Below are 17,407 nucleotides of genomic sequence, written 5' to 3'. Positions count from 1 at the left end.
AGGTGATTTCTCACCCCCTCTCTAGTCATATGGGGCAATTGTAGCACTGCTTCTGCTGAAGTGGCACCTCAGCAAGCTCTGTGGGAGCGTGCCTCGCTCTATAGCAGTTAGCTGTCTACTTAAAAACCCAGTCTAGCTGTCGAAAACTAATTTCAAAATAACTTAAATTCATTTAGTTGCATTTCTTGACTATCTGGAAGGGGATACACAGACCACAGAAATACTACCCTTTTCTCATCCAGCCCACTTTTCTCACAACACAGCAGCTCTCTTGCTTCTTTCTTCAACTCTCATCCTGCCCTGAATCCTTTTCTTTCACCTCTGTGTCAAAAGCCCAAAGAACCAGTCTAGTGAGGCAGTACCCTCCTGGGAAGGGAGGAGTATTAGAAGAAACCGAACGGGCAGGGGAGAAACAGCAGGGTCAGCAGCACGGCAATCATTTTTGCTCCATCACCCTCCTCTGCCTGCTCAGCCAAGGCTCTGGGGGTGGCAGGCCAGCATTCTCATCTGTGGGTGGCTGGGGAGTAGATGCAGAGCCTGCAGCACACACCCAAACTTCATTTTCTAATCCAGCCATTCCCAGAACTCAACACTGGAACAGGGACATGAGTGGGTTGAGTTAAATAAAGCTGCACTTTGCCCTCCCTTTGGCTATTGTTCATTGTGTGAATGGCTCCTGTATCAGGAGTGTTTTAGCTTCAAAAACAAAAAGGCTAATAACAGCTTCACCTATAATAATATTGGTTGTCACTGAAAAAGGAACCCAGATAGGGTTGGAACCAGGATTGGTTTCCTCCTTAAAGTCATCAATGACCTAGGCTCTAATTGTTAGGCCGAATGATGACCCCCAAAGATGTCCATGTCTTAAACTCCAGAACCTGTGAATATTTTACCTTATATGGCAAAAGAGATTTTGCAGATGTGATTCAAGTTAAAGACAAGGGAAGATTATTCTGGATTACACAGATGGACCCAAGCTAATCACATAAATCTTTAACAGCAGGCATTCCCAGCTGCTAAAAAAATAAAAAAAAAAACCCACAGAGATGGCTGCATGAGAAGGACTCAACTCATCGCTGGTTTTGAAGATGGAGGAAGGAAGCCACTAGCCAAGGAATGCAGGTGACCTCTAGCAGCTAAAAAAGGCAAGGAAACAGCTTCTCCTCAAGAGCCTCCAGAATGCAGCCCTGCCAGCCCAGTGAGACCCATGTCAGAGTTCTAACCTACAGAACTGCAAGACGGTAAAGTATTTTTAAGCCACCAAGTTTGTGATGATTTGTTGCAGCAACATGTAAATTGAGTTATGTACCCAATTTGGATAGGTTCTTAATCCACATTCCTGTGGGTATGAACCCATTATAAATAAGACCTCTTGAGGATGTTATATTTAGGTAAAGTGTGGGCCAACTGAATGAGGGTGGGTCTTACTCCAGATTACTGCAGGCCTTTTAAAGAAGCAGAAGCAGGAAGTCAGTGAGAACCTGGAAGAGAAAGAAGACATTGCTATGTGACAGGAAGGCCAAGGAACCCCAAGTATGGCCTGCAGCCAGCAACAGAGCTCTACAGTTTTCAGGGAGAAAGCAAGCCCTGACAATATCGAGATTTGGGACTTTTCCTAGCCTCAAAACCATGAGCCAACAAATTCCCATTGTTTAAGCCAATCTATTGTGTGGTATTTGTGATAGCAGAGCTGGCAAACTAAGAAACAGCAGTAGCAAATGAATACTCCTTCATGCTGCCATCTTTTATTGCCACATGATCACAAGATGGCTGCCAGAGTGCCAAACACAGCCTAAAAACACCTATACTCAAAGGCAGGAAATAAGGGAAAGGGTGCAGGGCAGGGGCTTTCTTCTTGCATGCCTCTTTACTTTTTTATCAGTCAGGAAAGAAAAGTCCTTCCTTGAAAACCCTTGGCAGTCTTACATCTCCTCAGCCAGATCTGGGTCATGTGACCATCCCTGGATGTGAGGGAGGCTGGGGATGCAAGTGTCTGTTTCTTCCAGGCTCTGTGGCAGTGGGAAAAGGCCAAAGAAACGAGGATTGGGAATAGCTGATGGGTAGCTGAACCAACAGTATCTGCCATGTGGCTTCCTTGACAGGGGACTCTGGATCTGGGAGAAGGACAAGCAGTTAAGATTCAAGGGCTGAACTTCACCTAACCCTTAACACATTTCATTTAGAATTGTGAGTATAACACCAGCTATTGTATGTCTGGATTTCAGCAAAATATTTTGCAAACCCCTTATGCTCTTATAGTTTTGTGGCTATGACAACAGAATGGAGGCAGGATAATAAAACCACATACATGATCCATGAAGAACAGATCTAGTTTTATGCTCATTCTCCCTAGAATCTAATATACAGTCTGACACTATATAATAGGTGCTCAAAAAAATTTTTTTGAATGAAATAATATTCAACCTCTTCTCCAAACACTTTCCCAAATCTCCCCTGTCCTCCAGCCAATATGAATTGCTTGCAGTTTCCCCTAGATGGCATGCTCTCTCTTGCCATCTACTCTACCCATAGCCCAGAATGCCCTGCCCTGTTTCTTCTGGCCTTGTGATAAATGCCTATTATCTTTCAAGAGCCAGTTTACATTTCAGCTCTCCCAAGCCAAGTGCTCCTTTGAGGCTCCCACAACATTCTGTTCCCATATTGGACTGCTTTTGTTTTGCCATTCTTGGTTTAGCTGTATCTCTCCCATTAGACCAGCACCTAGCTTCTGAGCAGGTTCTCAGTAAATATCTGCTGATAATAAGTGAAGTAAGGATGTCTAGATGATTTTTGACATTGAAGAAAGTACAGTTCCATATTCGATCTTAGTATATCCTGGGCACACTCTTCTAGATGCTGCTTTTGTTTGCCTTCTAGCTCTATCACTTAATTTCTTTAAGCCTCCATTTCTTTATTAAATGAAGAAAATATTCACAGAATTCAATGCAGATTAACTGAGCTAATATAGGGTAGAGGGCCTAATCAGCTGACCCTTCGTATGTAGTAACTTCATCATTACGGCCCCTGAAAGTCTTTTTGTGTTATATAGCCCAGAACTCAATTTCATTCAAGAAGACTCCCAGGAAAGGTTCACATATGTTCCACTTACTTTTTCAGAAGAGAGTAATGCATTTACACTCTTAAGACTAATTCCCATCCAAAAATTAAGATTTTGAAAATATTTTGATGCTAAACAAGGGGTGCTTTAGCTATCTGGAAAACCTTCTTGAGTTTGACAATGCAGGTCATTTCTATATTTTTTCCAGCTGCGAAGGTTTTATGTTTACTCAAAGTCAAAAGAAAAAATGTTCAAGAACTATAGAAGAGTAGTTGAAGTGATTTATGTTTGATTTCTAAATGCAACATTTGTGTTTATACATAATTTAAAACTCAAAGAAAGCATGCATATACAATCATGTGCAGCTTTAAAATTTAATAATTCTGGATGAATACATGATGGAAACAGTTCACGGTGCCTGAAAATATCATCTGTTGAACGGCACAGAGTTCAGTGTTCTCAGGGTTTGGATATTACAACCATAATTCATAGAGCCTTGCTTGGTTTGATTTTCTCCATGTGGTTGATAATGGTCTTCAGTTACTGCTGAGTGATTTTGCAAATGTTATTTATAATCCTGGCCCTTTAATTACCCAAGTTCTGTTTCTGGCAAGTTAACTTACACATAATGCTCCAATCATGTAACTTCAAAGTTATTAATGTAACTGCCACAGGGGACAGTGTCAAAACCATTTGTCTCCATTAGATGATGGCCGCCCACACACAGGTGAGAACACCACTAATTCTAACAGTAGAAGTTTAATCATATAGAGGTGCATGGATTAGTTTGACTTTAATACCAGATGTGCCAAAGAAGGAAGGAAAGGAGGAAGGGAGGGAGGGAGGGAAGAAAAGAAAAGAAAAGAAAAGAAAAATCCCATTTCCCTCCATTTGGGGGAACTGTTGGTGGCTTGGAGGCTAGTATGGAATAGGGGAAAGAGCACTGGGCTGGGAGTCACACCAGCCAAAATCCTGCTTCTGGTCTTCACTAGCTGTGACTTGGGCAAGTCCCTTGAACTCTCTGAGCCTCTGAGGTCCCTGACAGCTGGGTAGAATAATGCCTCCCTCCCCAGGCTGTGGTGAGAATGTAAATTGATATGAAAATGCTGCCCTGGCACAGAGGTAGGAGCTGAGTAAAACTGCTGAAAGGATGAATGCACATAATGCAGAGTTAGAGTTAGAACAGTTCATCTGCAGTAGCAGAGGGCAGTTCGTCTCCGCCCATGGAAAGAATGACACACAAAATTCACGTATTATATTTCTGCCAGGTTTATGTTTACAAGACAGGGTGCTCTTCTCTGCATCTGTAAGAGTCAACATTTCCCCAAAACCCTTCATGGCGGCCTACACATCCTTTTCCCTCCCTTTCCCCCCAACAATTCTTGTAACGATGGAGACGAAAACGTGGCATCTGCCAAACATTAGAGGCAAAATGGCCAATAATTTGGACCAAGTTTAGAAGCCCAGTTCTGCCTTCACTCCAGAACCCTCCTCCCTTCCCATCCCTGTCTTTCCCAAGCGTCAGAACTGTGAGGTGCGGGGGCAGTCTGGGGGAGTTGGACCAATGCACAGCACTGCATTTTGTCAAGGCAGAAGTTTTAAGCTGAGGGAAAATTTACTGGGAAGAGGAAATGGGAAGAAGCCTGGTCACACCTGGAGGACACACCTGGGGAAATAAATTAGCTATTTCTATTGCACATCTACCCGCAGAACAGGTCTGACTCTAAATCTCTCCTTCCAGCAGCTCGGAGACCACACCCAGCTCCTTGGGAACCATCTCCTCAGACAGGCTCCTCTCCAGGCTCTCCAGCTCCTTGCGTACTTCTGCCATGAAGCCATCTCCGAACTCGAAGACCTCTCTGGGCAGCAGGCTCTCTCTGTCCTTCTCACGGCCCCCACCGAAGGCCGGCTTGCACACGTACACCAGGCTGTGGCTGGGAAGAGACAGAGGGCTGGGGTTCAGCTGAGGCCATATCTTTCAATGCAGCAAAGCCGGTCTCTAAACTTGGGGGCATGAAAGCCAGGCCTAAAACTACTCTTTGCCACTGTGTGAAAAGGTGGACATTTCTCAGCCTTGATGCTATCCAGGGACACTGTGGGCAATCCCTCCACCTCTGTGGCCCATGGTCCTCGATGTCCTCCTACCTCTCTGACTGTACCTTCTCGGTCTCCGTTGCCAGCTCCTTCTCTGTTTGTCCTTCAGTGCTGATGGGCCAAGGCTCCCTCCTCAGCTCTCAGCTCTTCTCCCTCTCTGCTCTCTCCCTGGGGCATCCCTGCATCCACTCTCAGACTTTGACCACCTTCTAGATGAGTCTCTAATCTATACCTCTTGGCCAGACTTTCTCCCAGGCCCCAGACTTATACATCTGACTGCTGACTGAACCCCTCTATCTGGAAGACCCAAGGATACTTCAAATGAAATCTATCTTAAACTGAATTTATACCTCCCCAGACAAAACCTGCTTCTGTTCCTGAGTCCCTGTCGCACTGGATGATGCCTGATCCCCTCTCGGCACCCTGACGGGGAGGGCAGGTGGGCTCACCGGTGGGGCTGGCAGAAGAGGCCACTGGCACATGGGCATCGGCCCAGTGCTCCATAGGGCTCCAGCTCCCAGGTGATGAGGTCCAGGAGCCGGCTGGCAGGGTCATGACAGAGCTCACCCTCCACAGGCAGGGGTGTGCACACAGGAAACAGCAGACCTGGAACCAGCCGAGAGTCACCCCTGTGTGCCCAGTGCCAGGTGGGCAGGCACCCAAAGGATGGAGCAAAGCAACGGGCTGCAGCCCCAAACCTTCCACCCTCAATCCCAACTGTAGGTTAGGATTCAAGAGGTGACATGTGAGGAAACAAGAGTGGGTCAGGAGGGAATGACCCAGGAGGACTGGAGAGGTCAGGGAGGACTGCCTGGAAGAAGGGGTGGGGTTGGGGGAGGCTTGTGCTGGGCTGAGAGCCAAAGAAGTCCAGAAAAACTAAACAGTGGAACAAAGGCATCGAGGCCAGGGGCACAGCACCAACAAAGGCCTGGGGGTTGGGCTCAGTGGGAAAAGTTGGACCCAGTGAGATTCCCAGACAGAGGGCTATGAAAGGAAAAAAGAGGACAGGTAAGTTAGAGTTGTATGAGGCCTTGTAAGGCAGACTGAGGAGTCTGGCTAAAATTGGAGAAAACAGGAGCTACTGCAGGTCCCAGAGGAGCAATAAGCAAAAAGTTACCCTTTAGGAAAATTACTGTATCAGCAGGTACTGGTGGCTTGGGGACCTGGGGGAGGCAGATGCTACAGGGGTGCTAAGGAGAAATATTCAGACACTCTGGTGGGAAGGAAAGAGAGCCCAACCAGATCTCACCCTGGAAGGGCAGTGAGACTGGAAGATGGGAGTGGAAGGGAGCGATGCACAGGCAAAAGGGACTGGGGCCAGGTGCTCCTCTGAGGACTGTGGAATGAGGTGGAGTAGGACAGGAAGAGCTGCTTTAATCCCAGGAGTTTCCCATCACCCGTCTGGGCTCAGGCATCCTACAGGAATTTCTGAGGCATCAACAGGACAATAAAAGGAAGATCATCTTCCCACCCCAGGGCCCTGCAAAAGGCTGGCAAGGATGTGGCCCCAAGAGGCCCAATATGGCAGAGCCTAGGAAGGGGCTTCCCCTGGACACAGAGGGGAACCCCCACCTCTCTGGAAGGCACAGCACAGCCCGGGCTGGCAGTCCCTCTGGTTGTCACAGATGGTCCCGTTGCTGCCTTTGGTGGTCGTTTTGGTGCAGCGACCCCAGGTGCACAGCTGGTCTCCACAGCACTCACTGTCCCGGATGCAGCGCTGCAGGGAGGAGGGGAAAATCCACAGCCTGAGCCTGGGAGCTGGGCTAAGAGCCCCAGGCACTGGGCCCCATCACAGCTCCCAGCCCTGCCCAGCCTGTAGATGCCAGAGACCATCCAGCCCACACCCTCACAATGCACAGAGAAGGAAGCAGAGGCCCTACAGGGAAAACAGGCTGTCTGTGGGGCTCCCAGTGGAAGTCAAGGGAGCAGAGGCAGGAGTCTGTCAGGCAAGATTCTAAGGGTCTGAACACTGGGCAAATGGCTCCTAGGGGAGTCAGATGTTTCAGTCTTCATTCTCAGCTTGAGAGTTTGCAAAGGATGGTAGGATGTCTTTGTGGTACTCCCCTAGACCTGTGCCTTGTCCCCTTTTTATTGGGTCCCTGGATCAGGAAGAAAGCTGGCTTGAGGCTCAAAAATGCAGCCAGGAGCATGATTCTGATAGGCAGAAGCTGTGAGCACATGAAGGCCCAAGCTGGAGCAGACCACGTAGCTGGGATAGCACATAGGAGCATGGTCAGAGTGGGGCAGGCTGGGAAAGTGCAGCAGCACCTGCCTTGCTACAGAGGGGGCCGGGCTGGGGTGGTAAGAACCCCTCTATTTCCCAAACATATCCTCATGCTATTGTCTTACTAATGAAAATGACAAGAAAAGTCTGTGAGCCAAAGTGGCTTTGTCCAAAATATCTGCTGGATAGAAGGAGGGTCCACGGCCCCTGGCCTCATGCTTCTCTGTGCATGCTGGTTCCAGAGGGAAGCACTCTGGACTCTTTCTGACCCCTCCTTCTCCCCCACCCAGACTGGTCAGATTGGGAGAAAGAACTGGGTAGTATAGTTCAGCCCTCCTCTGCCCTCTCCTATGAGATCTGCTGCCTGCAGGGAACACAGCCTCTCCTGCCCTATCCAGCCACCTGCCTCCCTCCAGGCTCCCCAGCCCCCTGTGCGGCCCCTTCGGGCTGCCCACTCCCAGGTCTCTTGTCGGCCTGCAGGGAAGCCTGCATGAGCCCCGGAGCCACAGCAGGCCTGTAGGAGTGACAGGAGGCCCTGGGGCCCAGCTCTGGCTCTGTCTGGGCCAGTCTGTCTAATTCTGGGAGCAATTTTAGGAAGCTCATTGTTGCCATACTTCTAACCCTCATTTCCCACAGCTTCAAAAAGGGACAATAGCTTCATAAAGGGACACAGTAAGCTCCACCAGCCTGGAGCATGTGACTATCTTTTGACAGTTCCTTGGGCAGACAAAAGGGGCTTTATTTGTTGATCCCCTTAAGTCCCAAGAAGATGCATTAGAAGATGGTTTCATTAGAATTCAGTACCCCTCCTTATTAGGAGGGTCCTCAACCTCCATCTTCAAAATACATATATGTATGTATTTTTTTGTATATGTACGCATGTGTATATATACATGTATATGCAAACACAAACACGTGTGTTTAGAAAAGGAGGCAGTGAAAGATGCAGCAGAGTGGAATGGTCAAGGTCATGGCCTTGGGAGTCTGGCCTCCCTGAAAGTGACTCTTGGCTCCAACGCCTCCCAGTTGTCTTGGCAAGTTCCACAGCCTCTCTGAGCCTTAGGAGATGCATCTGAACAGTGGCGTGAACAGAGCACCTCTGTCCCAGTCCTACTGAACGTGAGAACCAGGTAAAGCACAGAGCCTGCCCCTCAGGCAGCACTCAGCTGTCGGCAGTTATCGAGTGCTCATTTCCACGTCGGTGGATGTCACAGGCCAGGCCTGCCTGCACCGAGGCTTACTTAGGGAATGTGGCTAACAGCAGCCTAACAGGATTTCTCAAGCCCAAGGGAACAAAGCATTTCTCTCCTTGGCCTTGCGTACGTGGTGGGTGGGCTGTGGGCCAGGAAGGAGCGGGGCTGCCCTTTTCTCTGCCCAGGCTGCAGAAGTATCACCAGATGTGTCCACTAGGATGTGTCTTCCTGAGGAGAAACGACATGTGTAGGGTCTCTGCTCCCCTCTCTTCCCTTCTCGGCCATCGGTGGGGCAGGTGACATGGCCAGGGGTCATGGGCAGGGCGGGTGCAGCAGCAGGACTGCAGATGCCTCCTGCGATCCCAGGCCCTGGCACGGCTTCCTCGTCCCTCCAGGAGTCACCCCCATTGGGGGCCCCTCCTGACAAAGCCCCCTCCCCATCACTGAGAGGCACTTCCAAGTGTGGACGTGCTGGAACCCCCAAGGAGGCCTCCCCCCAGTCCCCTTTCCTGGGACTGGGGCCTCTGGCACACTCACTGTCTGCTGCTCCCGGCACGGCTGGCAGGTGTACTCAAAGCTGGAAAACTGGCAGTACCTGCCCGGCCCGCAGTCCTCATCAATGATGCATTCCTGGAGGGGGGTGGGAGCAGCTTCATCAATGTGTGTCTCGCTGGCTTCTGTCCCCAGAGGGCGGAACCCAAAGCTACATGGGCAGTGTGTGGAATGCAAGTTGACAGACCCACAGGGCCCTGGAAGGGCAATGCCCCACTTTTATCCCCCAGTCTCAACCCCACAGGCTCAGGACGCTCAGGAAAGGTCTTCCTTCACTGGCTCCCGAGCCCTGCAAAGGCGTCAACCTCAGAAGAGATGTCTCTTGGGCATCTCCACTCCCACCTGGGCTGAGCGGGGCCTCCCCCACAGAGCACAGCCCAGACCAGAGCCTCAAGGCCCCCACACCCAATTCACACAATCCCCTGCCCGTTGCGCAGTCCTTTCCCACACACACCCAGGGCGGGGAGCACTGAGGCTCAAGGGCTACTCTTCCACACGGAGCAGATGGATCCAATAAACAGTGCTAATGAAGTCCAGGCCTGAAGCGCCCTGCTGACTGTGATGGAAAGCACCAGGCTGCAGGGGCTGCGCCATCAGGCCTCGGTGCCTGCAGCTGCAGCCCCATCCGAGGCAGCCCTCCGTGGAGTCCTAGGAATAGGAGCCGGGCAGAGACGAAGGCAGTTGCCAGCTTCCAAGTGGGGATGGGGCTAGGATTGAGCCCGCGCAGCCCAGGTGCCTTCTCCTTGTGGCTGGCAGCTCTGCTCCGGTGGTGAACTGGAGGGAGCGAGGGAGGGAAGAGGATCTGTCCACCGTGGAGGCCGAGTACCCAGAAGAGAGAGGCCCCAAGAGAGGCCACAGGAGGCCACCAGCCATGGCAGGCCCTCAGTGTGACCCTGCCAGAGTCTCCGGTCACCCTGACAGAGCAGAGCCACTTCCACTCTGAGACCTGCTGTCAGGTTCAAGCCTGGGAACCAGCAGTTTTGAGTAAGGGAAAGGGCAGAAGGGGGGGAAAAAGGAAAAGAACCATTCATCGACCTTGATGGTGCCAGGCACTGGGCCGGATCTGACACCCGTGATCTCAGCAGGCCGGTGGACATTACCTCTACTGTGTTGCCAATCGGGACACTGAGGTTTGGAGAGACCAGGAAACTCCCCCGAGATAACATGACCAGCTGGCAGTAGAGCAGACTCTCCCACACCAGCCCATGAGCCAAGGGGGCTGCTCAGGGCTCGAGCTGCAGCCTAAGAGCCATGCAGATGAGGAAGGCTCTTCTGAGGGGGGCATTATGGGGTCCCAGCAACCCTTCTGGAAGGGCCTGGGGAAGGGAAGGAACCGCCACCCCCTCTGACCCAGGGCACGCCATATCTGAAAAGGTGGATTTTATACCTCTGGGCCTTCCTCAGAAGAGGCAAAGTCTGACCCCCCAAAATAACTGAAAAGCAATTTAAATCTTTGCTGCAATTTCTCAAAAATGGCCAAGGAGATCACAATTCCTGGTACCCTACAAAATGGCCTAAAATTATGCTTCTCGGTGTCTCCGGGGGTCTCTCTCATTACCGCCCAGCAGCTGCCGCCAAGCTCCTTCCTGCAGCTCTGCCCAGTGCACTGATGATACCATGGGGCACTGGGAGCTGAGCAACCAGAAAGAACGTCCTGGTTCCATTCTCAGCAACCTACCATCACTGTTTCCATGGATGAAAAAACCAAGGCTAGAGAGCTTTGGAATGACCTCCCAAGAGCAGGAGCTGAGCCATGGGCTTGACACTGGGTCTGCTTGACCCCAGAGCTCAAATGGCACGAAACGTCTGCAAGGCTGCAAGAAAACCACAAGACGCAACTCCTGTACACAAAGTACTCAGGCAGCTCAGCAGGAAGTTAAAGGGAGAAGGCTCCTGACTTTTCTTCCAAAGCAGTATAGTGAGAGAATGGGGTGAGGAGAGAAGACACCAGAGAGGGAGGAGGGGCCCAAGCCAGCAGAGCCCTTCTCTGCACCAGGCCAGATGCCAGGCCCTGCGGATAGAAAGGTGAAGAGACTGACCCCGCCCTCAGGGAATTTACTGCTCTTATGATTCATTGGGAACAAAAGACAACCAAGTGGAAAAGGAGGCAAAGGATATGAACAGACAATGCACAGAAGCAGAAATGTATGCCTTTTCACCTAGAAAAAGGTGCTCAGCCTCGCCAATAAGCAAGGACATGCAATTTAAGGAGCAGGATATCATTTTTTTCACTTAGAAGACAAAACATTTTTAGGGTTGATAATACTTGTGGCAGACAGAATCATGGCCCCCTAAGCATGCCCACATCCTTCTCCCTGGAATCTGTGAGTTTGTTATGCTGCATGGCAAGAGGATGATGGGACTGTGATTGCTAATCGGCTGGTATGAATGAAGATAAGGGGCTTCCTGGATGATCTGGGTGGGCCCAAAATAATCACAAGGGTCCTTAAAAGTGGCAGAGAAGGCAGAAGAAGAGTCAATGTCAGAGGGATGTGAGGTAGGAAAGACTCCACCGGCCACTGCTGGCTTTGAAAGATGTAAAAGGGGAGACAAACCAAGGAACATGGGTGGCCTATAGGGGATGGAAAAAGCAAGGAACCCCACTTCCCTTAGAGAGGAAGGCAGCCCTGCCAACACTTAGATTTTTCAGCCTAATGAGACCTGTGTTGGACTTCTGACCCACGGGACTATAAGATAATACACCTGTGTTGTTTTAAGCCACTAAAGGTATGGTAATTTGTTACAGCAGCAATAGTAAACTAATAAAATATCCAGTGTTGGTAGGGGTTTGAGGAAATGAACAATGTCATGCATTTTGGGGATGATTAAAACTGAACTAGATTGGAGGGGGTGCAATTCATCAGCGTCTATCAAAATTTTAAATGCCCATATCCCTTGATCAGTAATTTTCTCAGGTGGTTCTCCTCAGAAATACATGTCCATGTGAGCAAATAGATGAATACAAGATGTTCAAAGCCGCATTGTTATATTATTTATAATCCAGAAATAACTGAAATGTCCAACAAGAGGGGACTGGATAATTAATTATTGTACAGTCATTTCATGGAGAGATAGGATCTTTACATAGTGATTTCCAAAATTCATCATTAAATAAAACAAGCAAGTGGAAAAACCTTACGGGCCCACTTTTGTAAAGCAGAGTAACAACATGCATAATACATGCCTGTGCTCTTCATAGCCCTTGGCACCTATTGGGCATGCAACGGATATGTGCTGAATAGATAAAACCACCTAGATGTTACTGTGGCAAAGAAGCTAGCAAAATCTAATCGTTAGCAATGCTTTACAAACCAAAGAAAAAACAAGTATATTCCATTAATTTGGTTTCTCATTACCCAAAAGCCGCTGGAGACTTGGACTTTTCATTGTGCACTTCCTCTTCCAGATATTTAATTTAAAAATATGAGCTAAGATCCTTCCAGCACCAAGTGCTGTTAACAATTCTCCATCGAGAAAAGTTTATCTTTAGGAATATCTTCCATTTCCTAAACTGGCTCCTACACATGACAAAGCATTCCCCGCAAAGCCACAACAAAGCAGTGAATTTTTCTTCAAGTACAAAACAAAATCTGGCATGGAACCTTATCCAAGACGTTTGAAAAATCGAAATACATTAAAGCCACTGGTGTTCTTTGCTGACCTGTTTTTTGCTACCTATTAGAGCTCTGGTCAGTTGGTTCAGCACGACCTCCCCCAGAAAAAGCTTGCTTTTACCTCCTTGATTATGTGCGAGTCGGGACTCAGGGATCTACAGAGAGCTGCACTGGTTATAACCAAGTCCACCAGCTTGCCTCTTGTGGATGTGCAACCATCATTTCCAGGGGCCCTTTGGAATGCCTCTTAAAAACTGTCATCATTCTACACTGACGCTAAACTGAAGTCACACCAAGGGCAGAAGACAGGTCCTTGCCCCAGCCCTGCAGAGCACACAAGCGAAATGCCATGTGGGATAAATGCTCGTCCTTCATTGGCTGCAACTCCTCCCATTTATCCCGCCCAGAGCCCGGCATGTTAGGGTCCACCAAGGCCAGACACTCTGCACAAATTCTCTTTAATCTCCTCAACACAGGTATCAGTATCCCCACTTCACAGATGTGAAGGCAAAGGACCTGTCCAAAGTCACCCAGCTTGCCAGTGGTGGACTCAAGATTCCAAGCCAGGCAGCCTGACTCCGAAGACAGGGTCTTTCCACTTCCTCTGGGGAAAACATTTTTCCCTCCCTTCAGCGCCAACCTCCCTCTCTCCCTCAGAGCCTGCTTGGAGCAGGGCCCCAGGCCCCACACAGCCCCAAGAACAGAAGGCAGGAACTATGCCGAGGCCGTATCCCTGGGCGTCGGAGCCTAAATGCCACTTATGGCCCAAAGACAAAAGCCGGCTGCACAGGCTTCAACGGGCTCCTCTCACATCCCACCACTCCCTGTCTGCCCCGCTCCTCCCCCCGACCGTGGGAGGGGAGCCTGACAAACAGCCTAGAAGCTGGCGTCAGGACGGAAGCCATTCAGAGCATCAGAGTATGGCTGCTCTGTTGTCAGAGGAGGGAGCTATATTTAGAAAGTGCTGGCCAGAGGACCCCCCGGGCCTCTGTTCTCAAGGCTCGCGCCCAGACACTGGCGAGGAGGCCGGGCTGACGGGGACCACAGAATGGATTTGGCAGGGAGGCTGGGCCTGGAACCTCCCTGGTGCTGAGACATCCTCATGAAATAGTGGAAACTGGCAAAGGAGCTGTATGAAGTCTTCGATTTTCCAGTTCAGAGTTTATCAGGGGAGAGAGGCTCTGAGGAGGCAGAAGCCAGACATAGGGAGAAAACAACAGCAAGTGGCTTGCCAAGGGGCTTTTTGGCTTCCGTGGGGGGGGGGGGGATTGCTTCTGCTGTGCACCCTGGATTCTCGCACTGGGGCTCTGTTTTCCCACCCTCCTCAGGAAGCCCAGCCCCTTCCCACAAACAAGCCAGAAGCCCAAATGTCTCGTTTTGGCTCTTCGGCCCCCAGTCCCGAGCCCTCAGCATCCGCCTGCTGGGTGGTGAGTGAGAGGAAGGGACCAGTGGTGAGGCACAGAGGCGCTGGCTGGCACGTTTTGAAGGGTGCTGAACCACCAACCAAAGCGGTTACGGACTGTGCCCACCGACCTCCAAGAAGCTCTAGACCCTGGCGGCCCCACCCTCACCTGCTGGCTCAGGGAGGTCTGTGGATGGTCATCTCCTGGCCCCAGGGGAATGGGGTGGTGGGGCCAGGTCCAGACTGTTCCCAGGATGAGCGGATGGAACCATCAGTGATATAAACGTATGTTGCCCTTGGACCTGGGCTGTTCTCTGACCCCTGGGGCTGGGAGGCAGCTCTGTCCCAGATGCCCTCTTGAGCAGAAATGGTCCACAGGAAGAAAAGCAACCACCCTACAGAGAAGAGTGGTTGTGGGGTAGAATGACCAACCTTCCCGACTTGTCCAGGACTGAGGGGTTCCCAGGATGTGGGACTTTGAGGGGTAATGGGGAAAGTCCCGGACAAACCGGGAGGGCTCCCACTTCTCTCACTCTGCTCCCATACCTCCATGTACAGGCTCCAGGCTGAGCCCACCAAACTTTCCGGCTGCTCTTTTTTTTCCCCTCTACTCCCTCAACATTGCATGGCATGGAGTGGGACCCATGTCTGGGTTCAATGTTAGTTCACTCGGGAGCCCATGCCTGGGTTCAGTGCTGGTTCACTTACAAGCTGTGTGCTCTTGGGCAGATTACTTAGCCTCTCTGTGCCCATTTCCTCCTTGTAAAATTGGAAACCTCATAGGGCTGTTGGCAAGATTAACAGAGAATACACACATGGCCCTTGGAACAGTCTACACCCAGAGATTTAACCCCGAGTGCATCTCTGTATTCACAGTGCTTAGCTCATGGTAGCAGCTAAAAAGCTGGTATGGAAAGGCTCAAGCAACCTCTGGAGCTTCGTTTTGGAACAACAGATCTCATATTACTGAAATCTTCTTTTACTGAAAAGGCCCAGATTACCAGGCTCAAGCCAGAATAGCAACCTCAATCCATCAGCACAAGACAACCTCCTGCTTGACCCAGAGCTCTGTGCTCTGGAGAAGAAGGGAGGGAGGAGGACAGCTGTACAGACCACAGGAAGGCCCAGGACTCATTGCCTGACCAAGCAGGACAAGCGGGCATGCAGGGGGCAAAAAAATAAAATAAAATAAAATAAACACGGATTCAGTAGCCCCATGATAAATCTTGGCCTCCAAGATCTCATTCCATCCTCACAACTGTCTTCAGTGAGAAGCCCCATTTTACAGACAGGAAACCGAGGCCATGACATAGAGTCACCTGCCAAGGGCACAGGTGGGAAGTGGCAGGGCCAGGACTGAAGGCAAGTTCTGCTTGACTCCCACCCAGTGCTCTCTGGGGACAGAGGCAGACCCTGGGGAGCAGGTGGGCTGGGCTGGGGGCTCTGGCATGGGGGGTAGGAGGTCACAGCATGAGGCAGAGGGGAGCTCTGCAGCTCCAGGGGGAGAGGGACAGAGGCCACCGGCTGGGCCCCTGGTGCAAGGAACCTGATGAGCTGGAGGGTTCGGAAAGGTGCTCTGAGGACAGTGGCAAGAAACCTACCCTTTATTCTATGGGATTTCCATGCCAGATTTTCCCCATTCCTCAGAGTCCCCTTTTGACCTTTTAATAAACACAGGAGCCTGTAAAATGTACATTTGTCCCAAACATAGCAGGGCTCCCCAGCGTCTCCCAGACCCCACACTGGAAACTCATCCAGCGCAGGGAGGGCAGGGGCCCCAAACCTCCCCAAGGCTTCTAGCCTGACCCACACTGTCGAGACTACACAATGGAAAAATACAGGTGGGAGCCAGGAGCCCTGGTTCCGATGCCAGCTATTATTATCGCAAAGTGCCAGCATCTGCAAAAGTGTTGCTTCCACAGAAGGGCAGGCTGGCTTAGCTTGGGTCTCCGGGGGCTGCTCCTGCCAACTATTTCTTCCACAAGTCACAGAGCCCATGAAAGAGGAAAAAGCTTCCCCCAGCTGGACTCGGCAAACCCGGCAGGCAGAACTCCCCACCCCCAACCCTTCTGCGTCTGATCATTCGGGAAATAGTCCTGAGTTCTCTCTCCTCCTGCCCCCTTCCCACAGACACATGCGGCCCTCTCTCCACCAGCCTCTCCAGGAGACTCTCTTTAGAGATGGAGAAAGCGGGTGTTCCAGAGGGAAGCTTGTTCCCTCGTCCAGGAATCTCATCCGGGCTCAGAGACAGCTGGCCTCACATTCACAGAGCTTCCCAACACATTCTTTTCGCCTGAGCGACATTTCCTCTGAAGAGATTAAACCCATATTTAATTCCAAAGGAGATTTCTTCTCCGTGTTCTCAAGTCATATCTAATCAATTGAGTGCCTGTCGCCCGGCCTGGGCTAGAAGCAGGGGCGAGAGCCCTCCCTACCTTCTCCTTCACCTCTCACACTTTTTGGGATCTCTGGGTCTGCACAGGCCTCATCCCCTATTCCAAAGGCAGATGGTGAGGGTGTGTGCCTGGGCTTCACCCGGGTCTATCCTTCACCAAACACACCTAAGATAAGTAAGTGCTCCGTGTGTAGAGAAAAGCTGCCGCTCAAGTCATCAGGAGCCTGGTCCAAAAGCATCCTCAACAATGTCATGGAGCCACGTCACGGAGCCACATCCTGCAGCACATCCTGGTCTCCTGCATGAGGACACCTACCCTGCCCCCATCTTTTTGTTCAGGCTTGCATGAGAACCGGTAGTTTCAGGGCTCTCAAAGCAGAGTTGCCAGATTTAGAAAATAAAAATACAGGGTGTGACAGTTAGGTTCATGTGTCAGCTTGGCCAGGTGATGGTGCCCAGGTGTCTGGTCAAGCAAGCACTGGCCTAACCATTACTGCAAGGACATTTGTGGCTGGTTAATAAACCAGAAGACTGGGTTATTAAATCATCAGTCAATTGGCTGCAGCTGTGACTGATTACACCCACGAAGGGTGTGTCTTCCACAATGAGAGAAAGCGATCAGCTGGATTTAATCCAATCAGTTGAAGACTTTTAAGTGAGACAGATAGAGGACCTTCACTTCTTCAGCTAACCAGTGAAGCGTTTCCGGAGTAGTTCATCAAACACTCTCATTGGAGTTGCCAGTTCACTGCCTGCCCTAGAATTTGGACTCGTGCATACCCACAGTTGCGTGAGACACTTTTATAAAATCTTTTATTTAGATATCCCTTGTTGATTCTGTTTCCCTAGAGAACCCTAACTAATATCCAGTGAAG

General features: G+C 50.5%; 1 protein-coding gene across 1 annotated transcript in view; it reads right to left on the bottom strand.

Annotated features, from left to right (window-relative positions):
- Positions 1–3,322: 3,322 nt before the first annotated feature.
- DKK3 (dickkopf WNT signaling pathway inhibitor 3) overlaps positions 3,323–17,407 on the bottom strand; it is a 49,137-nt gene continuing 35,052 nt past the window's right edge. The window contains exons 5-8 of the mRNA XM_037840160.1: positions 9,107–9,199; positions 6,725–6,869; positions 5,602–5,758; positions 3,323–4,992 (exon numbers count right to left, since the gene is read on the bottom strand). Coding sequence (XP_037696088.1) covers positions 4,782–4,992; positions 5,602–5,758; positions 6,725–6,869; positions 9,107–9,199 — 606 coding nt within the window. The 3' untranslated portion in view covers positions 3,323–4,781. The remainder of the gene's footprint in view (positions 4,993–5,601; positions 5,759–6,724; positions 6,870–9,106; positions 9,200–17,407) is intronic.

The sequence above is a fragment of the Choloepus didactylus genome, chromosome 6 (assembly GCF_015220235.1).
Source record: "Choloepus didactylus isolate mChoDid1 chromosome 6, mChoDid1.pri, whole genome shotgun sequence".
Classification (NCBI taxonomy): domain Eukaryota; kingdom Metazoa; phylum Chordata; class Mammalia; order Pilosa; family Megalonychidae; genus Choloepus; species Choloepus didactylus.
Note: the sequence above shows the minus strand (reverse complement) of the source record. Positions and strands in the feature narration are given on the sequence as shown.